The 27,992-nt window shown below is 59.0% G+C and overlaps 1 protein-coding gene and 1 non-coding gene across 2 annotated transcripts; one reads left to right on the top strand and one right to left on the bottom strand.

The window, feature by feature from the left end:
- Nucleotides 1-144: 144 nt before the first annotated feature.
- Nucleotides 145-20,349, bottom strand: GNAI2 (G protein subunit alpha i2). Its single transcript, XM_043442279.1, has 9 exons — nucleotides 20,077-20,349; nucleotides 6,006-6,048; nucleotides 5,600-5,741; nucleotides 5,263-5,423; nucleotides 3,217-3,345; nucleotides 2,686-2,815; nucleotides 2,444-2,597; nucleotides 1,859-2,073; nucleotides 145-1,167 (listed from the first exon to the last, which is right to left on the bottom strand). Exons 1-8 carry the CDS (start codon nucleotides 20,192-20,194, stop codon nucleotides 1,883-1,885), a joined length of 1,068 nt encoding a protein of 355 aa, XP_043298214.1. The 5' UTR covers nucleotides 20,195-20,349; the 3' UTR covers nucleotides 145-1,167; nucleotides 1,859-1,882.
- A 5,478-nt stretch (nucleotides 20,350-25,827) lies between these two features.
- Nucleotides 25,828-25,899, top strand: TRNAE-UUC. The gene has a single exon. It is a non-coding gene; the product is annotated as a tRNA-Glu (tRNA).
- Nucleotides 25,900-27,992: the final 2,093 nt, after the last annotated feature.

Raw genomic sequence — 27,992 nt, 5'->3', positions numbered from 1 at the left:
GTACTGGGCCTCAGCATGACCTGGCAGTTGAGTACCCAGGGCCTTGCCACTAGTGAGGATCCGGAGCCAGACCACTAACACCTTAGCCCATCTAAACCTGGGTCTCTGCCCTCATGAGAAAAGAATGGCGAGCAGGTCTTGGAATTTTTTTTTTCTTTCTACGTTTTATTATTTCAAACCAGGTGAACAATTCCATAAAACATGTGAAAAAAGCAAGGAAGTGTTCAACGCTGAAGGACCCGGGCCTGGGGCGAGGGCATGAGGGGCATGGCCCCTCAGCAGGCAGCGGCGGTTCCTAGGTTAGCGCTAAGGAGCTACATTTAGGTTAATGGAGCCAGGGCCCAGGGCCACTGGGGTGGGGACCCTCAGTGACGTTGGCAGTTGTCTGGAACAGCCCTTGGAACCCAATTCTGTGGAGGGCAGGGTCGGGGTGCCACCCGCACAGGGGGCAACCAGCAGAGGGATGGGTGTAAACACGTAGACACGCTCAAGGCACGGAATCATCGGAAAGGGGCTGGGTGGGTGCTGGTCAGGATCTGACAGTTTTAAATAGTTTTTTCTAAAAAGTTTTCTAGGTTTGCAGTTTTCTCTTTTTTTTTTTTCCCCCTTTGACTTTCTCTTTTTTTAATTAAAAAAAAAAAAGCTACGAGAATGAGCAGGTGGACTGTGGTCTTCAGGAATGGTGGCGTCTCACGCTTCTTGTGCTTTTTCCTTTGGGGCCTCCGAGTGGCTTGGGTGGGTGGGGGGCGGTTGTGGGGGTGGGCAGGAGGCTCCCTGTAAACATTTGGACTCGGGTTGGGTCAGGGGCTGGTGTTGGGCGAAGCCAGGGGTCCCAGGCTGGAGAAGTGGTGCCCCTCCAAACAAACACAGGCCGTGGGAGACTCAGCATGGGCTCCCCTCCCCCATCACAGAACAAAACAATGGTTAAAACCAGAACGGAGGCCAGGAGGGGCTACGGGCATTCCCTGCACCTGGAGCAAGGGCAGGCTTCAAACAGGGAGGCCTGTGGCAGCCAGTCCCCCAAGTCTCTGGAGCTGAGGGCGGGGACGGCGGGGAGCCAAGAACAGAGAGGAAAGAGGGGAAAAGCGGCCAGGGGGACAGGCGGGGAGCGTGGTCCTCTTGCCCCCATCTTCCTCAGGGGCTGGGGTAGCGGAGTCGGCGGTGGCCCTGGAGGTAGGGGACAGTCAGGGCGTGGGTCGGGACGGAGGTAGCCAGTGTAGGTCTCTCTGCCCACCTCCCTAGACGATGACCCTTCTCCAGTTTCCCCACCCACGTGTTACCAGGGACATGGTGGCCAATGTGTGTTGCTAGGTTACACACACACTGTAACCCCTGTTCAAGAATGAATGGGAGGGGAGACTGGAGCTCTGGCAGAGCCCTCCCCACCCACCGCTCCCAGGGCTGGTGAAGCCAGCCTCAGCCCCAGACCCTCAGATGGGTCCGAGGGAAAGATGGCAGGGGTGAGCAGAGCCGGTCGTACTGAGTGGAGGGCGGCTGGGCCCCTTCTGTCATCTCGATCCTTCAGGCCAGGCCAGTGGCCTGGCGGGTGGGAACGTGAGTTTTCGCCAAGGAAAATGGGGACAGCCCTCCAGTTCTGTCCCAGGACACAGCCCGGAGCTTCTACTGTCTGGACCACTGGGCAGAACGGAGCCCGGGCTGTTCTGTGCCACATGCTCAGTGCCCAACCCGGTCACCCTCCTGACTCAACGCCCTGTGGCCCCCCCCGCCCCGCGCTCTGGTCTCTACAGGTGTCCAAGTTCACCACCCGCAGCTGGACGCTCTCTGGCCCCAACCCTGTCCCTTCGCTGGGCTCGGTGGCCCCACTCTGGTCCTCCCTGCCCGGCCCCCTCTGGCTCACCATCCTGCCAGGCCCCGCTGCCCCTCAGAAGAGGCCGCAGTCCTTCAGGTTGTTCTTGATGATGACATCGGTGACAGCGTCGAACACGAACTGCACGTTCTTGGTGTCGGTGGCGCACGTGAAGTGCGTGTAGATCTCCTTGGTGTCCTTGCGCTTGTTTAGGTCCTCGAATTTGCTCTGGATGTAGCTGGCTGCCTCGTCGTACTTGTTGGCCCCTGGGGGGTGAGGCAAAACGGTGAGGACTCGTGCAACGTGTGCGGCAGGCGGGCCCATCCCACAAGGACAGAGAAGGTTCTGTGTGTGTGAACCAACAAGCATGTATGTGTGACAACTGTGAGAGTGCACAGGCACATCTGAGTGTGCAAAGAGGGGCACCTGATTGTGTGAGGGACGATGCCCAGTGACATGTATGGGGTACCTGCCCGAGTGTGTTAAGAAGAGCCCTGGGGTGTACAGACACAAGTGTGTAAGCCTGTGAGGCACCAGCTGTGTGAGTATCCTGCAGTTTACCCTTCTGTCCAGCGGGGGGCGCCCGTGGGCCACCTGGTCACCACCAGCTCCTCCCCAGAGGCCCAGACCCCACACCTGTATACTCAGGGAAGCAGATGGTCAGGGGGCTGTGTATGATCTTCTCCTCGAACAGGTCTTTCTTGTTGAGGAAGAGGATGATGGATGTGTCCGTGAACCACTTGTTGTTGCAGATACTGTCAAACAGCTTCATGCTCTCGTGCATGCGGTTCTGGGGGCAGGACAGAGCTCTCAGCACCAGCCACCCCCCCCACCCCTCACCCCTGCCCTCCCTTCCCTGTGACCTCTGGGTCTCTCACCATCTCCTCGTCCTCGGCTAGCACCAGGTCATAGGCGCTCAAAGCTACGCAGAAGATGATGGCTGTGACGCCCTCAAAGCAGTGGATCCACTTCTTCCGCTCGGACCGCTGACCGCCCACATCAAACATCCTGCGGACACAGCGTCTTAGCTCCAGAGAAGGGAGTTCTGGGAGAAGTTCCCTGCCCCATTTCACAGGCTGACCGACTGAGGACAGAGGCCTGCTCAGGGTCAGGCAGCTGCCTCCACGGTATCACCCACACTGGCCCACGTTCCCCGCCAGTTCTGGCCCAGCAGAGTGAGTGAGGCTGGTCAGCAGGGCAGGTGGCTGCCACACGGGGCCGGGTCAGCAGAGGCTGTGAGGTGCTGGCCACCACACAGCCTTAAGGAACTCAGAATGGGGCCGGGGAATCCCAGATGAACCTTCTTGCCCAGCACAGCCCTCAGCAGGCCCCGGTGTGAGGATCTCTACCCGTCACCCCCCAAGGCTGGCTGCTCCTAACCCTGTTACCCAGCCCACAAGCCCGCTCACTTGAAGTGTAGGTCTTTGAAGGTGAAGTGCGTCTCCACGATGCCTGTGGTCTTCACTCGAGTCCGCAGCACATCCTGCTGCGTAGGGATGTAGTCGCTCTGGGCGATGCGCTCCAGGTCATTCAGGTAGCTGCGAAGGGGTATTGGGGTGGGGGGGGAGGGTGTCAGTGGGGGCCAACTGGCCCCTTGCCCTTCCGTCCCTTTATATCTCAGGCATAGCTCCTGACTCTTCTTTATTTATTTATTTTTAATGGAAGGTTAATAGCTTTACTGTATCGTGTTGGTTTCTACCAAACATCAACATGAAGCAGCCATAGGTTTACCCATGTCCCCTCCCACTTGAACATCCATCCCACCCCTGTAGGTGTTACTGAGCCCCCAGGTTTGGGTTCCCTGGGGTCTTACAGCAAACTCCTATTGGCTATCTGACTCTTTAACCCTTGCCTACGCTGCATTCACTGCTCAGCTGAAGGGCAGCTCTGAGGCCAGCCAGCCAAGCCCCAGCACCCGGGTCGGAGGCAGGCCGGCCTCACAGAGGATCCAGCGTGGTAGAGTTGCAGGCGAGGGTGGCGGGAGGGGGCGAATTCGTCCTTTGGGGAGGGATGCAGGATGCTAATCGGCGCAATTACGGCACCCGCCGCAGCGCAGCCTAGCACTCCCCTGACGCGGGGCTGGACAGGTTGAGGCCTGCCAGGCCCAGTGGGCTCTCTGCCCAGAGCCCAGCAAAATCTGGGCTCCTCAGGGGAAGGGCATAACCACTAGCTTGGCAGGGGTCCCAGGGGCTCCCCACTACCAGCTCTCTTAATTAGTACCAATGCCGCCCTGGCCTAGCCCTGAGACTAGCTCAGCTGCCTGCCTCAATATCCTGGCTGTGCCCTTGGGGTTTGGGTCTAGGCCTCCCAGTCACTGCCCAGGACCAATGTCTTGCTCTCAGGGCAGGGCTGCTGGGGCCAGTGCTTGGCTCCCCCACAGGCAGCTAGGCCAGAGGGAAATGACTTCAGAGACGCAGAGACCGAAAAGAAAAACAGGAAGGGCTATGGGGAACCGTGACGCATGTGCTGTGACCTGCAAACTCTACCCCGCCCCCTACAGAGAGCCTCCAGCCTCATGGTGAATACCACACCAGTTCTTCCCTTGTCTGCAGCAGGGGGGCTCACCCCAGGGCCCCAGGGCCCCAGGGCAGCCTTGGAAGATTGCTGTGAGGAGGGGCTGGAGGATACCTGGACCCCGGAGTGTTCCAATCTGCTCCCCAACCCTGGGTGATCTCGTTGCAGCATAAACCTGCCTGGGAGGGCAGGGCCCATGTTCACTGCTGAATCCCCACACCCAGAACAGCACTGGGCACGCAGTGGGTGCTTAATGTCTGGGGAATGAAGGACACGGATGATACAGGAGTGGGAAGGGGCCGGAGGGTGGTCATGAACAGGACCTCCTTGAGTATCCCAGGCCCTGAGATGACAGGGGTTTATAGGAGCCACCACTCCCTGCCCACAGGACCCCAAGCTCTGCTGGCACTGAGCCTATGACCTCTGGGAGTAAACCCCCCCAGCCCCCCCACCCCACCGTGTGAGGCTGTGACTCCACCGCTCCTATGGGGGAGCATGCTCTCGCAAGTGCATTCAGGCCACTGCAGGGAGGGTGGGAGGCTGTCCACGTGACTGGGGCAGGGCTCAGGAATCACGGCCAGGCAAGACCGGCCTCCCGCCCAGCTTCACGGAGGTCCAGCTCCTCTCTGGGTGGGCTCAGGATGGGAAGTGCAGTGAGAGTGGGAAAGCTGCTCAGACAGAGCAACTGGCTTACACAGAGGTAGGAGATGGGAGGTGAGAATACAGGGCCCTCAGCCTATCTGGGGGGGGGAGCCCACCCAGAGCCCATGGATGTCTCCCCACATCCCTCTTCCAGGCCAAACCCAAACCACCAAGACCCTGGCTGACAGGGCAGAAACTCATCGTATCCTCCTGAGGGTGCTCAGGCCCTTGGGTTCAGGCTATAGTCCAGGCCTCCCCCCGCTCCACCGCCGGCCCGGCCCCGTGGAATGAGTACTCACTAGGCGGCAGAGTCGTTGAGCTGGTACTCCCGCGAGCGGCCAAAGCAGGCCTGCACCCCGTGGTCAGCCCAGAGCCTCCGGATGACGCCGGACAGATCCTCAGGCAACACGCCCTGCTCCTCAGCCGTGCACGACAACGCGAACAGCTGCCTGGCATCGTCCTGGGCACAGTGGTAAGCGGTCAGCGCGATGCAGGAGCACACACCCACCCCACTACTCAGAGGCAGGGAGGAGGCCTCCGGAAGGGGGCCCAGACTGGGGTGTTCTCAGCTCCCCCTGCACAAGGCTTGCCCTGAAGCGTTATGGGAGGCAGGCAGGGGTTGGGGAGTCCACGTACCGCGCGGGAGGGGTCGGCAAAATCAATCTGCAGATTGCCCATGGCTTTGACAATGGCCATGATGGACTGGATGGTGTTGCTGTAGACGACTGCCCGGTACTGTCGGCATTCTTCCTCTGAGTAGCCATCCTCGTGGATGATCCTGGCAGCCAGGGGGCCGGGGTTAGGATGTATCGGGCACGGGGACCCCCACATGGGCGTCTGGAGCTACGGGGGCCTGCAGTAGCTACTTCAGACAGGAGGAGACTGCCTCTGAACCACTGGGGAGCAGAGGATGAACGTGGCCTCTGGGAAAGTGCTGGACCTGGCTAACACGGGCTGGGCCTACACTTGGGGGCGGTACAGACCCCGAGGAAGAAGAGGGGAAACCAAGGTTTGCAGGCTGTCTCCCGCACACATCACTTACTTCATCTGCTTGACAATGGTGCTCTTCCCTGACTCCCCAGCACCTGGAACAAAGGACACGGGGGGTCAGGGAGCAGGCCCAGTGGGGACACAAAGGCCAGCAACTAGCGGCCCGGCCATGTGGCCCGGGAGGCAGGACCCATTCTTCTCTTCAGTTGCAGATGGAAGCAGTCAGGTCTGGTGGGCAGCAGAGCTACCGGGGGTGCGGTTGGCAGGGCCACGGGGTGAAGACAACCTAGGCCACCTGGACCCCATGGTGGACTCACTCCAGGCCTTGGCTTCCCACAAGGCCTGTTGCTCAACGTGGTTCCCCGCTGCCCTGGCTGAGTCCAGGGGCTTTGGCTGGAGACCTGAGGCTCAGCAGTCACCCTGTCATTCTCGCACACGCAGGCTCGCCACTCTGCGGACAGTGCTCCCCAACGTGGCACCGGGCCATAGCAGGCAGAGGAGCCCTGCTTACTCTTCTCCCTACACCGTGAGCCGCAGCTGCCGTGGGGCCTGGGTCCGGGCATGGTGTCATACTCCTGCCTTCCAGACACAGCTGAGGCCCAGCACCCTGCTTGTGGGGCCGAGCTCTCCTCTAAGCAGAAAAGACACCAGGACCTGGGGGAGAGGCAGTGTCACAGACATACACGTACTGACTCATGATGCTTCTTCCCCAGCCTGGCAGAGCCCCATCCTGTATTTCTCTTCGACCAATGCTGAGGAATTCGCTCCGGTGACTGTCGGAGCAGCCCCACAAAACAGGTACTATTTCTACCATTTTACAGATGTGGACACTGAGGCTCAGAAAAGTCTTGGCCCAAGACCATGTAGCCAGGATTCAGAAGAGCAAGGAGGTATGTAGGATAATGATGCCTGACCTGCCCAGCCCTACTCAAAATATGGCTCAGATCTTGCAGGACAATGTCTTTTGGGTTTTTTTTAAACAAAACATCTTCCCGGGCTCCATCCCAGAAACCTGCATTCCCCAAGGGAGTCTGTGCAGGGAAGTGTGAGACCAGGAAGGCCACTCCTGTCCTGGCTAGGGGTCGGGACAGGGCCTTACTTCTTCCCTTTGGCCGCTCCCTGTCCTAAGCTCCAGGGAGAGTGCACCTCAGCTGAGCCCAGCTTTCCCCCAGCCTTTGCCCAAACTGCACCCCTGCTCTGTCCCAGCACTGTCAGGCACTACCTCTTGCCAACTCCAGGTCTTTGCCCAAGGAGTTCTCTCTGCCGGGCATACCTGCCCAATGTCCCACCTACACGTGTCCCAACCCTCTTGATCACTGTGGTGGGTCTGTCTCTCTGACCAGCTCAGCAGGGTGGGTGGTGGGGTCTGTGGGGGAAGTCACCCTTGGCCCCCATATACCCCTCAGGGATGGTTAAGAATCTCAGAGGATGAAGGGGCTAACACACACACTGCCACGAGCAGCATGAATGTCAGCAACGGTGGTCTCAGCACAGCCGCGAATTGTGCCCCCTACATGTCAGTCACTATTCTTTTTTTTTTTTTTAATATATATATATTTTTTTTTTTTGTTAGTCACTATTCTAAGACTACCCCGTTCGCTAGGTGGTCTCACAGCAAGCCCCGGGCATAAGTCAGCTCTACTCTCATCCCCACCTCACAAATGAGGAAACTGAAGGATTTCCCTGGTGGTCCAGTGGTTTAAAACTCCACACTTCCAGTGCAGAGGGCATGAGTTTGATCCCTGATCGAGGAACTAAGTTTCCATGTGCTGTGGGACATGGCCAAAACATTTTTTTTTTAAAGGTGGGGGGGCGGGGCGGAAACAGAGAGACACCGCTATCAAATGGTTACAGCTCCTCTGCATGTGGCCCACCTTGCCTCCTAGCACTATCCCACGTGCCCAGAGAGTCTCAGGTCCAAGTCTCCGCACTGCCCTCCAAGCAGCATCAGACCCTGGTTGCCAACTCCGGGTCTTTGCCCACCTGTATCCATCCTACCTCCCACCCCACATCCACACTGACCAGGAGAAACTGAGGTGTGGATTGCGGCCACAAGCCAGGGGCCTCTGTGAGGACGCTTCACAAATGCCGCCTGGAATCACTGGGCTTCTCTGACTGTCCCAGGCCTGCTCCCCAGGATCGGGGAGCACTGCGGGGGGAGCAGCACAAATAGGCAGGCTGGGGTGTGAGCCCCTCTACTGGTTCGACCCCTGGGCACTGGAGGCCCCAGGCCTAGCGTATTTCCCCTGGGCGTGGGCTGTGGTCAGGGGCAGAATTCCTCTCCATAGGGCTGGCAGGGGAGCGGCCAGGACAGGACCCCTCACTTAACACCCCCCACCTGTGGAGTGGGCCCAAGGGGAGAGGGCCTGGGAAGGCCCAGTGGTGACGCTGAATCATGGAGGCTCTTCCCCCAAGGCCCAGAAATCCACGGGGCAGGGAGGACAGCACTGGACTGGCTGACCACGAACAAAGGCCAGGTGACATCTGACTGTCCTTCCCACCTAGTCACTTGCTCCCAGAGAGCAGGAGGGAGGGTGGACAGCCTGGGGCAAAGGAAGACCCAGGAGCCACGAGTCCCAGCCAGGACTGGCGGCCCAGTGCAGGAGCGGAGGCCGAGGGCGTGAAGTGATGGGTCACATGGATCACGCTGTCCTGAGTCAGGTGATCCAAGACTCAGAGGGGGCAGCTCTCCGGGGCACAGGGGACCTCAGGTGGGGGTGATTTGGGGACCACGGTGCACCTGAGGCACCAGCCTCCAGGTCTGGTCCTGTGATTACTCTCTTGGTAAAAGGCATGGACCACTCCGTGACCCTGCCCAGAGATGAGGATGCCAGCACAAACCTGCTTTGCATCTGATTTTCCTAGCAGCGGTGGACCCTTTCCCTGTCCCCTTTGAGCTTTAGTCTCGCTTCTTCTCCCTTCGAAGAGGAGACATATTCTTTGCCCCCAGCAAGGGGACAGGTGGACAAAGTCACAGAGCCCCCATCCCTGGACTCAGAGCAGTCCCTTAGTCTTTCCTACAGCTGTGACTCAAAGAGGGAAGGAGTTAAGTGGCAGGACAGGGGTGTGGTGGTAGCAGCCAAGCAGAAAGCAGGGGAGAGCACCAGGACAGAATCACAGGCGTGGCCCAGGAGGAGCTACCATAGATCCTGGGGGTTGGGGGCAGAGTTGGGTGCGGCCATGGGCTCTATCCAGTTGGACACCCTGGTTCTCAGGCAGCCCACAAGCGAGGTGTCCTAGGAGCTCCTTTTCCATTGGCGCCTGATGACGCTTCCCTATTAGATAGGCTGGCACTTGGCCCGGGGTTTGCTTGTACCTTGCTGATCCTAGGCACCCAGTTCTCCCCACCCAGCCCTGCACCTTCCCTTGAGAGAAAGGGGCATCACTAGCTCGATCCAGATTGCTGCAGAGGTGCTGGGGTGGGGGTGGCGGACTCAGCCAGCAGAAGGCGTCAGGAGTCTTGTACCCACGGCGGGCCCACTGGGCGCTCCTTTCTCCAGCTGAGTGGGACCAGAGGGACCTACAAAGGATCCCCGCAGCGCCCTCAGTGTTCCCACTGGGCCATACCTCTTCCCACCACCAAGGAAGAAGCCTCTGCAGCCCTTGCCTCGGGGCGCAGCTGCGGGGCCCCCAACGGGCAGGCAGTAATTGCCGAGACGTGCAGGGCGACAAGCGGCTGCTCTCCACTGGAACATCTGCTTCCACTCTGGGAGCCCTGGGCCCCAACGGGAGGAGGGAACAGATGGGGGGGGGGGGAGAACGGCTCCACCTGCCTGAACGAGGACAGCAGGGCCTCTGCCAGCAAGACAGAGCCCCCGGTACAACGGCGTGATGCTGATCCCAAGTCCCTGCGTTGCGTTTCCGCTGTGGTCTGTCTGTGTTGAAGCCTCTACCTCCCAGACATGGCTTTGTCCTGCTGGGAGGCCCTGACGTGCTGCTTTCCTCGCTGGCCCCACTTTCCCTTCTGCAGGAGGCACGAAGCCTTGAGGGGCCAGCGGGCCCATGTCACGTTTTCAGATCCTCTCCCAGAGGGAGGTCCAGACCCACCACAGCCCTGGTGCCCACCTCCATCCTCCCCGAGATCTCCAAGAATGGCTGCCCGATCCTGTCCTGGCTCTGGCACCTCATCTGTGCAACAGGATACCACCATTATCTCATCCTAGGAGACGGGTGAGTGCCCGGCACACTGCGAGCATTGAGATCAAAGTTATTATCGCTGTTTTCTTTTACCCTTCGGAAGAGGACAAAGCTCCCCAAACCTCTCATTTCCTGCAACCCACAGTGACCACGCTGCATAGGTCACTGCGACCACAGCCTGCAAAGGAGCCTGCCGTGGCCATCTCATTTTGAAGGCGAGTTTCTGAGACTTTCAGGCAAAAGCAGAGCCCAGGGCAGTGACCAGGGGCTTGAGAGGTTGACTCAGCAGTGATTGTGGTTCCCTGCCGGGACTTGTATAACCTGGGACCGGAGTCAGAGCCACGCACTTCTTTGCTGGCTTTCTGCTCTCAGTTCGTCACTTCCCTTCTACACAACCTGGCACTCCTACCTGGGCAGGGTACTCCTTCCCGCCCAGCAGGTCTCACTGCAGACACCAATCCCTGGCTCTCTCCGCACCCTGAAGGCCGGGGAGCAGGGCTCCCTGCAGACGCTCTCGAGCTGGTGGGCTCCCCAGGACCATGTGGGGCCGGGGAGAGCTGCCAGCTGACGTGGCAGGCCTGAGGGCAGAGATTCTCAGAAGCAGCCGTGGCTCGGACCACAGGGTAGACGTGGGGAGCAGCCCAGCTCAAACCCACAGCCGGGCCCGCCCCCCACTGCCAGCCTCCCAGCACTGCTCCCCGCCCCCCTCACTGGCCTACCCTGGTGGGCCGCTGGGGGAAGGCTGGGATGCACCCTGGGAAGCCCACCCCAAAGGCGCCACCCCTGGCACTACCTCCCACTCTCATCTCAGGAAGGTGCCACGTCTCCAGCCTCCGGCCCAGCCTGCCGTTTCTGGGCCCCCCCTTCTCCCGCCCCACCCCGCCCCGCCCCTGCAGCCTTAGGGTCCCCGGCCCGCCACCACCAGGGGGAGCCCGGCCGCCAGGGACCCAGCGGAGGAGGTGGGGGTTGGGCGGCGCGGAGGAGCGTTTGTTTCTGGAAAGCGACCGCGGCGGCGAGGGGCAGCTGGGGGAGGTGCCTCACCCACGGCCCCCCTCCCGAGCCTGGGAAGCCGTCGGCCTGCAGAGACGCGGCACACAGGGGAACAATGGGGACGACGGGGAGGGGGAGAGGGCCCCGCCAGACAAAGGCCCTCCAAGCCCCGCCCCTGGCGTCTCTTCCTTCCTCCAGGTGCTGCGCTTCACTCCCTCCAAGGAGGCTCAGCAGGGGTCTGGCACGGGGGTGGGGGGAGGGTCTTGGACGGACCCGGGTGACACCCTACCCACATGCGTGGCCTCGCCTTCCTCCAGGTGCTCCAGCAAAGCCGGAACCTCCCTCCCTCCAGTCTCTGCCGCTTGGGAAGCCTCCAGCGGCTTCCTGACACCCATCAGGGAAGCACTAAGGACCAGGGCCTGGCCAAGGCTTTGCTCTTCGTTGCAAAGCAAACAGGCCTCGGATTCTCCCAGGCGCGAAGAGGGCTTTGCAGGGCAGGGCTGTGTCTCCTGCAGTGGGGCCCTGCCCACCGAAAAAAGGGAAACTGAGGCACCGGGTAAAGCAGGCCATGCTGGAGGAGAGGAGGCCCTGAGACCTGTCCCTCATCGGCCACTGAGGCTGCATACAGGTCTCACCCTCCACTGCCAGGCACTGCTAGACGGGGCCCAGGTCGAACAAGGAGCCGGGCCATTTGGCACATCCCTCTTCCTGATGCTTCTTCACTGGAGGAAATCGCCTTGCTCTTTTCAAAGAGTCTGAATCACTGTGGTAGACCCAGGGTGAGATGCCCACGTCTGGGCCTCAGTGTCCCCATCTCTGAAATGTACTGCTCAAGGGAGTGTGCCAGGCTCAATGCCCGCCCCGAACAGCCTCCCTTGGGTCTTCACACCCACCCCAAACTCCACCTCGGGGTCCAGCCCACACGGGCAGTGTGTCTGCATGCCCACAAGCCACAAACCAGGCTTGAGAAGCGTGACGTCACGGGACCCAGCCCTGGGCACAGACAGGGGCGGCCAGTCTCAGGGCACACAGTGAGGAAGGTGGGGGAGAGGGCGCCCTGGGACCTGGAGTCTGGACTGGCCATGAGGATGCCATGTTCATTCAGCTCTGTGTTTGGCCTCGATGCTTCTGCCGCCTCTGTCCTCGCTCTCTCCCAGGTCCTTTAGACTCCTCAGTTCCCTAGGGCCTGGCCTGACAAGTCAGAGCAGAACCCTGGGAACTCCGCGGGGAAGGGCAAGGCAACTGAACTTTGGATTTCGGAGGCCAAGAAGGATGAGGACCAGCTGTGGTCTTCCCATGCTGTGGCCAGCCCATACCATGGACACATGAGTCGCCATACAGGAGCCCACCGCAGCCTTCGCTCTTAGTGGGGACCCTCAGCAGGACCACTCTTCCCTTCTCCTCATCTGGACAAGCCCCAGTCTCCAGACCAGGCTCAGGGTCCCCCCACACCGCACCCTGACAGCCTCCGAGCTTTCCTCAGGCCGGGACTTAGTCCTCTCAAGCCCAGGGGTTGTGGGAGGCACAGACATGTTTGGGGAAAAGCAAAACCCTAAGTTGCCTGACAGTGACCTGAGCATTCCTGCGAGGGGACACGGGCTGGGAGGGGGAGTGGGAAGCGAAAATGGGGGCACCTGTATTGGGACGAGGTCACCCCATGGCCACACAGCATATTTCTGGCTTTAAGCTGGAAAAAGATTCACGCACAGTCTTGGGTCCCACTCTCTAGAATAGATGGTCCCCTTAGAGTCCCCTAAAAGAAGAATCAAGGCCCTCAGGCATATGCAGGACATGGGGACACCCAAAGCACCTGCCTGTCACCCTGACTGAGCAATTCTTGCCAACTGGGCATAGAATCCTGTGGGGAGACAACAGCCGGGGACAGGTGCTCAGAGTCACCGCCTGGGTTGTCCTCTGGTGTCTCCACTTACTGGGTACGTCACATGATGTTCCCGACCCTCCGTTTCTGCATCAGTGAAATGGGTTTGTCAGTCCCAGCTCCACAGGGTTAAACACGAAGAGACCGGCCCTATGCAATGGTCACAGCTCAATCTGAGGTAGCTACTGTTATCACCGGAGGGGAAACTGAGGCCCAGTGAAGGCACCCACTACCCAGGCCCAGTGGGTAGTGGGGTGGGGGAAATCCTCAGGCTGGATCAAGGGCCCTTCTGTCTACCTCCAGGCAGGGGAAACCCAGAGTGAGCTAATCCCAGGGCTGCTGCTCCATTTCCGGGCATTCTTCTGGGCCTGCAGCCGGCCTTCCGGCTTTGGAGGGCAATGGCGGCTCGGGAACATGGGAGCAGCCCTCTGCTTTCCTGCTACACCCCCGCCCCCTCCACCAGCGTCCCTCTTCCAGCCACCACTTCCTGTGGCCAAAGGAGGAGCCTGGAATCCTTCTCAGAGGCGCCACCTTCTCTGAGATCCTGGGCCCAGTGGCCACTGGGACAGAACTGTCTGGATTGCCTCCAACCCGGGGACCACCAGTAGGGGCAGCCCCCGGGGCCCCCTCACAGGTGGGGCTCACCTTCTAAAGCCCCCCCCCCCCCCATTGAACTGCCTCACACTCCCCACCCCAGTGCACAGTGTGAGCGGCTCTCTGGCCTCTTCCTCTTTTGGGCTCCTCCTCCTCCAGCTTCTTCCTCCTTTTCCTCTGGTGTGGACACCACTTCCCCGAGAGGCCCAGCCCTGCCGTGCAGACTTCACCACCCCTCCTCCAACCCCGGGACATGGTACCTGCTGCCATCAATACACCCCCCCCCCCCAAACCGGAGATTCTGAGGCTGTAGCAGCCTTGGCACCCCGAATCCTCTGAGGCACAAGGACACCCTTCTCAGCACAAGCCTTGTACGATCCCACCTTTAGGCTTTGGCTCAAACGGGCCTGGCATTTACTGCCAAGCCTTGGAAGTGTACGCAGGAGGCCAACACTGAAGGGCCAGTCCAGGTTAGAGAGAGTGTGGCTATTCCAGGGAGACTATTCCCCTAGCGACCAAGACGATCAAAGCCCCACGGTGCAGCCTAAGGGTGAGGGTGGAGTGTTTGGGGTTTAGTAAGAACAAGAGCTCCAGGCAGAGAGGCTGGGTGGGGCTGGGCAGAGGAGCCCCACCCTGCACCTGTGGCTGACGAGAAGCTGTCTGAGAGGATCAGGTACTAGGGCCATCATCAGAGGGGCCCAGTCCTTCGCCCTCCCAGGGCCTTCTTAGGCAGGGCACAGCAGCGGTGGTCTGCCAGAACCCATTAACCCCTTTCCCCTGCTGACCTTTTAGGTTAGGACTCCTGCCCCTGAGAGAGTGGGAAGATGAGATTAGAAGCTGGCTTGGGTCCTGCCTTGGAGACAGCACTCAGGCTCTGGCTTGGACTGTCTCATCCTCTGCTGGGGATGAGGGAGGCCAAGTCCTTGGACCCTCAGATGCTAAGAGCTTAAGTGGACAAAGCTTCCTCCATCCTGTTCCTGCCTAAAGAATGGGTGGCTTTTAGAGATGGAGACTGAGAGAGACAGCCAGGGACGGACATCAAGGACAGGGTGTGCAGGACCTGAGTGCCCCCGCCTGTGGCCCAAGCTGCCGCAAGTGCCAGCCCTTGCACTGCTGGAGCCTGGGAACCTCGCTGGGATCCCATCAGGTCCCACCCCCAGCACTACCTGCGGTCACTTGCTGGGTTGCTGTTAGCAGGCTTAGGATATCTATGATGCCAGCCAATGATCCTGCAGCTCAGGCCAGCCCAGGGCCAACCCGAAGAGGCCCTTGACTGTGCCAGTCCCCATCTGGCAGCACAGGCTCCAACTCAAGCACAGTGGGTGGCTCAACGCTGCCTCAGGGCCTTGCATGGAAGCCTGAGTGCCCCAGCTGGCCTCACTTCCACCTCCAGCCACAGGGGCAGGCATTCCCTCTGTCCCTACCACCTGCTCTGCCCTCTGTCTTGGGGTTCTCCAACCCCTCCTGGGATGTCTTCAGCTGAGCTCCAGGGTCACTTCTCTTGCAAAACCGCCCTGATTCACCCAGTCTCCCAGCTCAGGGGTAGCCCCTGAAGGACCCAGCTTCACTCCTATCCTAGAGGTACAACTGCTTTCGTGGGCCGCACCAACACTGGGGTCACAGACAGGGGCTGAGCCCAGGGGGACTGGGCAGGCAGAGGGGGAGTCAGAAATGGTTTAGACCCCCTACTCACTCCCTAGCTTGGGAGCCCCAGCAGTGCAGCTACCGACTCAGGAAGACAAAGCCTGGCCTCGCCTGGGGGAGGGGTGGGAAGAAGAGACTCGCGGCTCAAGCTGCCCCGCCCCCCATTCAAGTGCTAATGAGCTCCAGCCGGATGGCGGAATAGCAGGACGGTGGGATGGAGAAGGTGGTGGGGAGAACAGGGAGGCTGGAGGCCAGTCTGGGTACCAGCCCACTTGGTACCCCAGGGCCCTGCCACACCCCAACCCTAAGCACCCCCAGGAAGGTGGCTTAGCCCCCAAAGGTTGGGCGTAAGGTCCCTAGGGCAGTGTGTCACTCCAGATGCCACCAAATATCTACAAGTCTCAACCTCTAACTCGCTGTGAGCAGCGGCCCAAGGGCAAGGGTCAGGGTTCCCAGGGCCTCCATACTAAGGCTAGGCAACCTCTGAGCTGGGGAGATTCCTCCCCATCAAACTCTCAGCTCTGCAGGAGTCAGCAGGGGGGGTCCCTCTCCTGTTCTCACACCCACAGGTCTTGGGAGTACCATCCCCGCAACACGTGTGGCTGCAGGCAGGCACCCCATCCCAGGTTGTAGACGGAGAGCAGAGCATCTACCAGGATTTCACCTGTCGCTGGGTTTCTCGGCTGCTGCACCAGGTGGAGCAGGGATCTGAACCTAGGTGTGTGTGATCCCTCAGGAGGGTGAGCCCTCCTCCCCCGGGCCAGGCCTTCCCACTTCCCAACCCATGCTGAGTGGGTCCCTCTGCCCCCAGTGCCTGACCCTGGCGAATACTGCTAATTTTTCTAGGCTAACTCAGAGGACCCCTTCCCAGGAAGGACTATTCCCCCCACCCCCGCAATTCACCCGCATCACTAGACTCTACCTATTACCCAGCCAGCCAGGATCCCAGGCTAGCCCTTCCCACTAACTCCTGCTACACCAAGCCCCAAGCAGCAGCTTGAGAATTACTTATCCCTGTTCAGGGATGTGTGCAAAGAGTTTCATTCTTTCCACACTTAATAGGCACCTACAGTGTGCCAGGCCTCTTGTGAGAGACAAACAGGACTAACGTCACAAAACACCCTTCCTTTCATTTGATAAAACTCACTGAGCCCCTCAATGTCCAGTCTCCGCACTGGCCAGGCCAAGAACTCCCACAGCACTGTGCTGGTCTGAGCCCCATGGCTGTGGGGCAGCTCCAGCCCTAAGAGCTAGACAGGCTCCACTGCAGCAGAGAGAGCAGGCCTGCAACAGTCCCCAAACAGCCTGAGCTAAAAGAAGAATGCAAAGCTGGTTTTCCCATATGAACAGCTAGAGTCCCTCCTATGTGATCTGCAGGGAGTGGATAAGGGCTGTCTCCAGAGCCTGGCTCAGAAGGCAAAGGATCTGCCTCGGATGCAGGGGACCTCAGTTGGATCCTTGGGTTGGGAAGATCCCCTGGAGAAGGGAATGGTATTCTTGCTTAGAGAATTCCATGGACAGAGGCAACTGGTGGCCCGCAGACCATGGACTCGCAAAGAGTCGGACAGGACTAAGTGACTGAGCATGCACTGAGGTGCCAGCAGAGCGTGATGAGACCACAAGCAAACAGCCTGAAGGATTTTTCCCTCAGTCTCCTCTTGAGTCCTGGTCATTGGCCTTACACAGTCCTTGCCACCTGCCCATATGGCAGGCGATGGCTCACTGATCGCTATCTTACTCCTCCCATCTACCCATGTCCAAGACCAAGTTCACACCAGTAGCGCTTCTTTCATTCAACAAACAGACAATAGTTCCCAGGCTCTATGCTTGGCATAGAAGGCTCAGAAATGAACAGGACACAGTTCTGTTCCAGCCACGGGGGAGGGCAGCTGTGACACAGACAAATACCGTGCTCTAATTGGGGGGGGCATGGGGGGGGGGTTAGAGGAGGTGCTTTACCAGCCTTCGAGAAGGGGGTCAGGAAAGATCCTGGGAGGTGATCCCTGAGGCAGAGTCTTGAAGAACAATCAAGTAGGAGTGAAATGCGGGGAAAGTACATCAAGTGAAGGGAACAGATGCAAAGTCCCAGGGGCAAGAGGAACTGTTGTATTTATACCATGAAGCCTTCCTGGAGCCATCTCTCCTTTCTCTGTAGACTGCCCACACAAGCCCAAACAAATCAGAGTCACCCCCTAAACACACACTCTGGCTTACTTTACCCAAAGTGCCCACGCCGAGGCCCCAGATTCTACCAGGGGACAGCAGGTCAAGCAAGCTGAACTGGGTGGGGGTGGGGGTATCTCTGAAGTAGAGCCGGTATCAGCAGCTCTGCTCCCCCAACCCAGCTGCCAGGGAACACCCCTCTCCCCGGTGTGTACCACATCTGCCTTTGCCCCAGGGACAGTGACTATGCCCGCCGGCTGACAGGGCTCCCCAGGACGGGAAGGAGCCAGTATGCGGGTGGAGCAGCAGGCGTGGTTGGGCTGGGAGGGAAGGTTGGCAATTGCCCAGCCCAAGTCCCGTTGCCTGGACAGTCTTTCCGCTACGTGGGACAGGCGCCCAGCTCTCTGAAGCTGCCTCAGCTGGGCTCCCATCACCTCCCCCGTAACTGGACAGGCAAAGGACAGCCAGCCAGGACCCTTCTCCGGGCAGTCCGGACAGACTGAGTCCTCAATTTCAGGCAAAGTTTGGTCTCCCAGCCCCTTACAGTGAGTGCATCCTCTGCAGAGTCTTAGCCCCCACTCCCCATCCTGGGCACGGCACTTCTCTGGCCCAAACCCAGGAAGCCCATTTCACAGTGGAAGCAAAGGCCAGAAGGACAGGATGCTGAGATGGACTCCCCAGCCTACAAAGTGCCAAGCATTTCTAGGGGACTCTGTACCCCTGGTTGCTGCCAGCTCAGTATGAGAAGGGTCGTCAGGCCCAAACCTGAGCCGTGTTCCAAGACTGGTGGGATGGGGTCAGCACACAGAACCAGGCCAGGGGCCCTGTGTGCCCCAGGCCCATGGCCCAGTCCCACACCTCTTCGGGCACAACCATAACTGCGATCGGCCTGGGAAGGGGCTGGCTAGTGACCCCCTGGCTGGGCACTGGGAGGCAGCAGTACCCAAAGCACCCTTCCCAGGCCCAGCGGGCAGCATCGATGGGCATTCCGCCGCGTCGACACCCACTCGCTGCCACTGCCGCACTCGCAGCAGAGACAGGAAGAGGCAAGCGCCCAACGCAAAACAGCCCAGGAGGCTGGGCCGCCGCCCCTTCCCGCCCCTTCTCTTCCTCCCCGCAGCGGCAGCGGATGCCATTTTGAAACCTCCGGGGCTGTGCCCCTGAGGCCAGGCCCCCAGGGACAGTCAACAGATGGGCCCAGGATGGGAGACACACCGTCCCCTCGGCCACACGCTCATCATGAAAAGCTCCACTTTTCACAGCCTGGGGACCCCAGGGCAGCTCTGGGGCTGAGGGGCCACACCCCCCCACATACATGGTCCAGCCCCCAACACTGCCGCGAGGGCCTCCTTCCCCACTAGGTTTGAACTCCACCCCACCCCCCAATCAGGCTGCCACTGGGCGCACCACACCTGCTCCCAGTGAGAGGCTGGACTGGGGCAACTACCAGGCCCCCAGCCTCTACACAAGTCCACTTCAGATGCCCACCCCGTAGCAGGCCCCCAGCTACTCAACCAGCTGGTCCACCACTCCCCCCTCGCAGGGCCTCAAGGTCCGGCAGGCCCACCCACTCTCAGAAGCCACGTCCTAGGCCTTTGGGCCCAGAAAGGGTGCGGGAAGCCCAGCACCCATCAGCGGCTCTCCTTGGCCCGCCCGCCCGCCGGGGGCAGTAATATGTCGGCTGTCTCACCACTTCCACTTCCCCCCACCCCTCAAGCAGCCACCATCTTTCCTGGCCTTGGAGCCGACGCAACCCAAACTCCTCCACACTCCCTCCTAACCCCAGACCCCCCCCTCGCTGGCCCAGACAGGGCTTAGAAACTGGGAAACGGATAGCCAGCAGAGCTCCCTGGGCAGCCTGAGGCCTGGTCCCCTCCCCCAACATGACCAGTGGAGCCCTCAGGGGGTCTGAGGCCAGTCCTTTCAGACCAGCCCACCTGGCGCAAGAGGTGGGTGTGGAAATCTAGAGAAGGCTAGAGTGTGGGAGAGAAATTAAGAGCAGGGGAGCCCAGGGTTTGAGGAGAGATGCATGCAAAGAGGGAGCTGGTGGGCCAGATGCAGGGAGCAGGGGTCTCTAAGGGTTTGGGGGTTCTGGCTGGAAGGTGATCTCCTAAGCAGTCATTCCACTTGAGAGGTGCAAACCAAAATTCCACCTGAGAAGTCCCTTGGGATCAAGGTGCACAGGTGGAGGATACAGGGTCCAGAGTAGGGATGGGGCACAGAATGGGAGGGAGGAAGTGGGGGCCTGGGAGGGGCCCTGGAGATACCCAGGCCCAATAGGAATAGGGGGAGAAGTGAGGGAACAGGTGGTGCCTGAAGGTGGGGGCTGAGTAGGATGGTAGGGGGTTGGGTAAAGTCTAGGGGAAGTATGGAAAGACAGGCAGGGGGCTCTGAGGGTCTGTCAGGCTGGACAGTAAGAGTGGATGGTCAAGCAGAGTTCTGGGCAGTGGGTGTTGGGGCACTGGTGGCTGTATTTGGGGGTTTGGGCTCTGGGATGAGTTGAAGATGGGGCCCAAGGGCTACGGATCAGAGGTCTCCGCCAACCCAGAGTTTTGATCCATTTTTTTGGTTATGTCTTTGCCGGGCGGGTCTGGGGGGTTCAAGTCCAGGTGTGGGGATCCAGGCCGAGTCTGGGAGTTCGAAGCCCTAGTCCACAGGTCAAAGTTGGGGATTTGGACGGGGAATCGGGGGGTCCCAGCGCAGGGCGCGGCCTCACCCAAGAGCAGCAACTTCACCTCCCGCGCCGCCTTCTCGCCGTCTTCCCGCAGGTTCTTGTCGATCATCTTGGAGCGCTCGGCCGCCGCCTTGTCCTCGGCGCTCACGGTGCAGCCCATCCCGCCGTCCGCCGGCCCGGCCGCTGCCCGGCCCCCACAAGGCCCCGGCCCGGCTCGGCCCCGCCCGACCCCACTCCGCTCACGCCGCCGGCCCTCAACGGGTAGCTCCCGAGTCGGCAGTTCCGAGCGTCTGCGGGCGGTGCCTTCCAGGCCGCCGCGCACCGACGGCAGGGCGGGCCGGGGGTGGAGCCGGAGCGAGTCAGGCTTGGGACTGGGCCGGGGCAGGGCCGGAGGCGGGGCCATAGGAGATATGGGGCCGCTGATTGGCTGGAGGGCGGAACGAAGGCGAAGTTAGGCTCAGCCCAAGCTCGGCCCGGGCTGGAGGCGGAGCCACGCCGAGGGAGAGCTGCAGGGGTCGAGCCTAGCCCAGAAGGACTGGGCGGAGGGCGGGCTGCAGGCGGGGCCAGGCTCCGATTGGGTGCAGAGCGCCTGGAGCCCCGTTGCTCGACGGCGGGGGAGGGCAGATCTCGTAGCCTGAGGACCGGGATCCGGTGCACCTCAGGGGCCGAGCAGGAACCAGTCCTCTGAGTTGAGCGAGCAGAGCAGAAAAGGCGTGTCTTAAAGTTAATGAACCCAATAAACTCGTCTCGGGATCCACAGAGCCCCGGAGGCTCTCTGTACCGCTTCTTTCGTCTTAAAGCGGTTTTGACCCCTTCTCTCTCACATTTGAAGTTAAAAAAGAAAAAATTCTATTGCCACCTCAATGCCTTTGCCCAGGCTGTCTCCCTCAGTTGGGGGTACCTTCTCCAATCATCCAAGAGTTATCTTTCTCTGATCTTCTAGGAGGGAGCCATTCAACAGGGAGCCATTCTGGGCTCCAGCCTGGGACCCAGCTACCATGATCAAGGAAGAGAAAGAGGTGCCACCAGACTTCTGGAAAATAAGTGGCCATGATCTCATGGCCTGTCATCACTGGACAGTGGCTGCAACCCCATGGCTGGACAAAGGTGGAGGCGGGGGGGGGGGAGGGGCAGGTAGGCAGCAGCATTTCTAGCAGGACATTTCAGTCTTTTTGATTCTCTTCTCCATAAGAAGCCCACAGCCCCGACCTCTATGGGACAGTTAAAAAGTCTGCCAAGGGTTACCCAGAAAGGTGTCCTGTGTGCCTTGAGCTGGGGAGGGCTCACTCAGTCCAAAGACAAGGAAAGTCCACGGAGCCAGGAAGCGAGCTGGCCAGCAATGCTTGGCCACCCACAGTCCCGTTCAGCACAGACTCCCTCCTTACCACCTTGACACACATCTTGTTTCCGCTCCCAGTTCTCAAGCTGTCTGCTCTCCCTGGAATGTCTGTGTGTCCCTATTTGAATGGCTCCCCTGTTGAGGAGGTATTGGCCTGTAAATCTTCAAATGGTTCCCCCAGGACTCTCTCCTGCCTGGAATCAAAGCGCAGGCAGGGCCTGCTACAAGCACGCAGCGAACCTGTTGAAAACACACAATACCCACCCAGGGACAGACATTCTGAGATATGCTCTATACATCCACACATAGGCTCAACCTCCAAAATGCTTCAAATCCACAGAACACTTTGTAAACATGGGTGCAAACAGTCGAGAACACAGCCTGTCCACAAAGGCTACAAACCCAGCTCCAAGGCGGGCCTCTTTCCTCGACAGCCCCGCCCCTCACTTGAGAGCTGATCCTCCCTCCTCAGGCCTCCTCAGCATGCTCCTAGCAACAGCCAACAGCTCTTGCAGTTGCCAGGCAACAGGAGAACCTGTCAGCCCCTCGGAGGCCAGGCTCACCAGAGGTGGGCAGACACAGACCCCAATCAATGGAGGCCAGGCAGGACAGGGCCACTGGGAGGCATGGCCCCTTGGCCCCAAGCCAGTTCTTGTGGTATTTGTACCAGTTAGTCCCTCCTTTCAAGTGCTCTTCCTAGAGTCCAGCGACCTCTGCATCCAGTGCTCCTGGCTCTCCCTCCCTTTCTCCATGGGGGCCCCAGGGCTACTGGAAAGAGGCCTCTGTTTGCTCTTCCCGTCACATACCACTTCTGGGGCTCAGAACCCCACAGGACCATCTCCAGCCCAGCTTCTCCCTGAATCACCAGCCCCATGTTCATCACTGCTCTGAAGCCCAGTCATTTCAAGTACCCCCAATAATCCCTATTCCTGGGCTTTCCACCTGGTGGCCTTGTGACCAGCCAGAGCCATCATCCTTCCTCTGCATCCCTACACCCCGTCAGTTTCTTCCCTTCCTTACCTCCTGAACTCCCACTCAAATATGGCCCCATTGTCCCTTATTCTAGGCCTCCAGCCTTCTCCCTGGCTCTCCAGTTTCCTCTACAATACATCCTCTACATTGCAGTCAAGGGAATCCTACTCAAAGAAGCCACATCACTGTCTTGCACACAAACCTTCTGTGGCTCCCCAGTACCCTGAGAATAAAGCCCACACACATTGCTTTGGACCGTGCAGGGGCACAAATGCAACAGTGGTGGCTGATAGCAAGGACTCTCCGGAGAGCAGTCTGCAAACTGCCTGGCTGCGTATTACTTTGGACAAGTACCAGAAACTCCTTGGGTCTCAGGTCTTTTTATCAGTAAAGTGGACCTAACAGTCATAGCTACCCATTGTACTGGCAGAGATCAGGGCTAAGGAAGGAAATGTAGGTAAATGTTCAGAATGTGCATGGTACATGGAACACCCTCAGTATGGGTGACTTGCTATAATAGTAATTTCTGCCAGGCCCTGTAGGAGCTGTCCCCCACCAAGGCCCAAATCATCTCCCTCCCTGTGACACCCTAGCACTCCAGCCATCTGACTTGCCTTGCTCTCCCCACCCTCTTGCATGTTCTCCTTTATCCCTTCCTCCATTTCCCTCCTCCCTATCTTTCATTCCCTGGTTATAAACTGGGCATCTCTGACTCCTATTGTCCTGGGGCTTCCCCTCCCCCAACAGATCCTAACAGGCCTGGTAGTGAGTCTCTCCCCCCATTCAGATCTCTGATTCCAAACCCCTTACAGCTTAATCCTTGAGGCTGGTAGGTAAATCTTTGTTAAATGAAATCAATGAATCACATAAACTTTAATTCACCCTTTCCAGGGGTTCCCCTACCCTGGATCGGGGAGAAGTGTTAACAATTAATCCTGCTGTTGCTATAAAAAAAATATGCCATAGCTGTTTGTGGAGAGCGGGGAGAAATTCAAGGTACATGGGAAGGTTGGGAAGCTTTCTTGGTGGAGGTGGTGTGCGCAGTGTTAGAGGGAGATCACTGAAGGAAGAGGGAACAGGGACTGGGAAGGGGGTTCGGGAAGAGGTGGGGAGAAAATCGAGGGTCAGAGCTAGAGAAACATCTGGGTTTGCAGCTGAGGTCACTGAGACCCAGAGGGATCGGGACCCATCCATGGTCGTCCAGTGAGGGACATACAGGCATGCTGCTTCCTTCACAGTTGGGAACCCAGGAGTTCTTTTATCCTTTCATGAGACGCTGTTCTGGGGGCAGAGGATGGTTGCCCAGCCAGGGCCTCCTGGGCACCAGAGGAGCCATGACTTGTCTCTCTGCACTGCACGTTGCTCCAGCACCCCATGAACTAGACTGTAAGGGACAGTGAAATGACATTCAGCAGAAATGAGGATAGCACCCCAGCTGTAATGAAGGGCCTGCTACTGGCTCCCTTGGAGAGCTAGGACAGCCTTGGGGCAGGCCAGAGGCCACAGAGCAGCTCTTCTGTCCTGAGTTCCTGTCATGCACCAGGTTGAACAGGGTGAGGAATGGAGACCCCCTTAGTGGGCCGTGACATACCAGCCCACGGGCTCCAGGAAGGGGAAGCTGCCAGCACTTCCCCAAAGGCAGTTTCAGGGTAGGCATGTCTGCCCCCGCCCAGAGTCCAGGAACAGCCAAGGCCCCACAGGGATGCCGAGTCCAGGATTCTGGCCACCCCACCTCCATGGCTCACAGATGGCAGGGAGTCGCCAGCAAAACTCTACCATTAAATCACAGCTTTACAGATAAAAGAGTCTCAGCGAACTTCTGCCTGTAGATCTCAGTGGCCGGGGCTGGTTCCCTCCCTGCAACCCTTAGCCAGGCTCCACCTCCTGGTACACCCCCGGCACTTCCTCTTTCCTGCTTCTGAGCCCAGCAGCACTTTTGAGATTGGAGTCAGCCACCTCATCCTCTCTGCCCCTTTCTTCCAAACCTCCATTCCCAGGCTTCTCTTCCCTCCCCCTAGAGAAACAATCCCAAGCCTGGCAGGCCTTGGGGTCAGGGTCCCCTTCCTTCCACTGGCTCTGGCACCTGGAGAACTGAGGCCGCCAGCACTCCATGCCAAAAAGTTGCTTGATAGGCTAGGGGGTTCCACCTGATACAGAGGCAGGAGGCTCTCAGAGGAGGAGTCATTCGTTCAACGACTGTGTGCTGAGAACCTGAGGGTGAGGGAGGCAGCTGGAAGCCTGCCCTTCAGGAGCACATGCCAAACACGACAACAGGGAAATGAACTCCAGGGTTTTGGAGGAACTCAAGAGGGTGACACGGAGCCCCTGGGAAGTGTATGTATGAGGAACAGTGACTTGTTCCCAAGGAGGGGAACTCTGAACGATGAGAAGGGACCAAGCATGTGACAAGCTAAGAGAAGAGGGTAATAAACAGGCGGAAGCGACAGCAAAGACACTGGGGCAGGGCGGGAAGGGCCTGGGTGTTCCTGGAACCGAAAGGCCAGCCTTGCCAGAGCAAGAGGGTCTGTGGTGTGAGAGAGGACACCTATGAGACATCAGTGAGGTGAAGAGCAGGCAGGGAGTTCCCAAGTGCCTAAGAGATGCTGAGGTAGGACTGTATATGAGGCTGTAGCAGATCCCAGCATCTCCAAGCATCATGTCTGGCCCTGAAAATCCGACTTATCTTTGGCACTCACAGGGTGCTGCTGCTATGACTGGGGGAGAACTGTCCAGGGGATCCAGGGAGCCTTCAAGGCTCTGGGTCCAGGACTGAGTTGAGACCCCCTCCATGTCCTTGAAGAGCTCTTGTCCAACCTGCCCCTGTGTCTGCCACCTACGTGGCCTCTAAAGGCCACCTCCCCTGGGAAACCCAGGATCCTTAAGAGGGCCTGGGAAATAATAATCAGCCTTATCCCCAGGAGCCACTCCTCTGCTCACCTTGTTGCCTTGCCTTCCCTGTCAGTGCTATCCAAAGGCTGGAGCTGGAAGCTTCTCCTGCGACTCGTTAGGGCCTTCATTAGCACCGCTTCCTGGAATTTAATTTAATGAAGAATCAAAAACAGCCCTAATGAAGGTGATGCAACAGCAAGCAGCCCATGAGGTGCCTCCAAGGCCAAGCCACCAAGGCTCAGGCACTTCTTGTAGATTGTGACCAGCTGTAGCGGGGGAAGAGGAACGGGACCTGTCCTGAGAGAGATGCTAGTCACTGGGCCCTGAGAGCATGAGATATTGCTCTGCAGAACTGCAGAGAGCAAATGCTGCCACTGAAGCCACCTAGACAAAGTTAGAGGAATAAGCCTGGTTGGGGATGGTGACAGGCTGTTGGGGAAAAACTTCTGAGATGCTCTGGGCCAGCACAGTCCCAGCTGTGGGCTAGTGCCAGCAGAGAGTAAGGACAGGTCAGGGTATCAGAGCCACAGGGCAGGAAGATGTCCAAATTTCATTCCAAATGTGATGGAAACAATTGGAGGTTTTTAGGGAATTCCCTGGTTGTCCAGTGGTTAGGACGTAGTACTTTCACTGCTGGGGCCCAGGTTCAATTCCTGGTCAGGAAACTAAGATCCCACAAGCAGTGTAAGGTTAAAAATCAAACAAACAAAAAAACCCCAAAAACAACTGGAGGATTTTTGAGAATGGGTGACATGATCTGCTCCATGGGAGGCTTCCCTGGTGGCTCAGTGGTCAAGAATCTGTCTGCCAATGCAGGGGACACAGGTTTGATTCTCCGTCCAGGAAGATCCCGCCCATGAGCCACGACTACTGAGCCTGCGCTCTACAACAAGAGAAGCCACCTCACTGAGAAGCTGGCACACTGCAATTGGAGAAAGCCCATGCAGCAAGGAAGACCCAGCACAGACAAAAACCAATAAAATTATTTTTAAAAATAAAGTTCTTTCTGGCTGCTGTGAACGAGAGAAAGTAGGAAAGAAGGCATGGGGTGGCCACCATGTGGTGCAGGAGATGAGGGAGATGGAGTGAAACCTATGGAGACAGGGCTGTCCCACATCCTCTAGGAGAGGGTAGCTGGGGACGTGTGTGGGGTAGCGCACATATAACTGGGCTGAGCTAGTTTCCTCCAGCAGGTTTGGGCTGACTAGTCCCCTTTTAGTCCTCTCCACAGGCTTGGCCTCTTCTCCAAACGGACATTGCTCCAACATTTAAAGAAAATCTGCTGAAAGTCTTCCCCAGCCGCCTCGAGCTGCTTCCCCATCTCTGAGCACCTTTTTACTCCACTGCTGGAAAGCCTTCCTTGCCCTGCCCTCAGGTCTTGGGCAGCGCCAAGCCTCCCAGGAGCTCCAGGATTGTATTTCACAAGGGAAAAGGCTGGAGGCTTAGGTGTGGGGGCCAAGAGCTACGAAGGGTGCAGCCTTACAGACCAGAGTCGTCCCTCCCCTTTGGCCTCCTGACACTGTTCCCCACCCCGACCCCGCAACACTGCCTGCCCTCGGCCCACCACGGCTTCCTCGCACACTTCCCTCTCCCTCTTATTGACAATCTTCCCCAAGTTTCGGAACCCAAACCCTCCTGACTCCCTGCGCACCCCTATCTCCCCACCCCGCCCCCCCCACTTCCCCGCCTCCGGTGTGAACTGAAGCCGGAAGCGGCCCCGGAGCGCGCCGCCCCGCCCCTTCCGGGGCTTCTCGAGGCGGGAGTGCGGGCTTTGGGCGGCGCCAGAGACCGAGCACGGCTTCGCGGGACAGCAGCGCCCTCTAGCGGTTCTCTAGCGCAAAGCGGGAGCCAAGGCTGGCGTAGGGCCCCCACCTCCCAGCGGTCCTCTAGTCTTCTGACTGCCGCTCGCGCCAGCATCAGTCCTGCCTTCAGTTTTGTTCTGCCTCCAGCCCTGAACCCCTGCCTCCGTCGATCTGCCCACTCGGTGGCCAGCAAGGCTCTCCCTCCATAGGGCAGCAGCCGCTCGGCGTCCTCTTGCTCAGAGCGGTCCGTGGTGCCTCAAGGCCCTCACCTCGCTCTGACCCCAGCCCTCCCCGCCTGCCTCCAGCCTTAGCCGCCCAGCCACAGAATGTGCCACGACACGTGTGCCTTGCTTCTTCTGGTCCCGGCATCTTCCCCCCCTGAGTTCTAGAATGCTCTCTAACCTCCATCCTCCAAACTTAGAGCAAAGATTAGACGCTGATTTTGGTTGATTATCCTGGTGGGCATGTCCCTGCTTCCCACGGCTGGGGTGGCTGAGTGCCCATATTGTAAACTAAGCCGGGGGCCGCGGGCGGGTGTGATTTGGGGGCTCCGGGTGCCTTGATGAGCTTGACCCTAGGAGAGATGTGGACAGGATAAAGAGATGAACGGGGTGATGCTTCGTGGGGCTCTCAGAACGCACGGTTAAGGGTGAGTCTGGGACTCCAGCCCCTTCCTCTGAGCCAGGAACCCCTCCAAGGTCAGGCAACTCATGGAGGAAGGGACCAAGGCCTGGTTCCCTAATGACCTGGCCAAGCGTGAGAGTGGCAGCTACTCACTTGCCCAAGACGCTCAGTGTTGAGTGAATGAAGCCCCCACCCTTCCCTTGGCCGGCCCGAAGCCTTCTTGCTTGCGCCCCTCCCATGCGCCAGCCAGGACTTTTTCTTGGACAGCCTTGGAACCTCAGGGCTCCCTGCACATGCAGCTGAGCGTCCCCACCACCAGGTTCTGTGGTGTA

Source organism: Cervus canadensis, chromosome 22 (assembly GCF_019320065.1).
Source record: "Cervus canadensis isolate Bull #8, Minnesota chromosome 22, ASM1932006v1, whole genome shotgun sequence".
In the NCBI taxonomy this organism is placed as follows: Eukaryota; Metazoa; Chordata; class Mammalia; order Artiodactyla; family Cervidae; genus Cervus; species Cervus canadensis.
The sequence above is the reverse complement of the archived record's forward strand: the minus strand, read 5'-3'. Positions and strand labels throughout refer to the sequence as shown.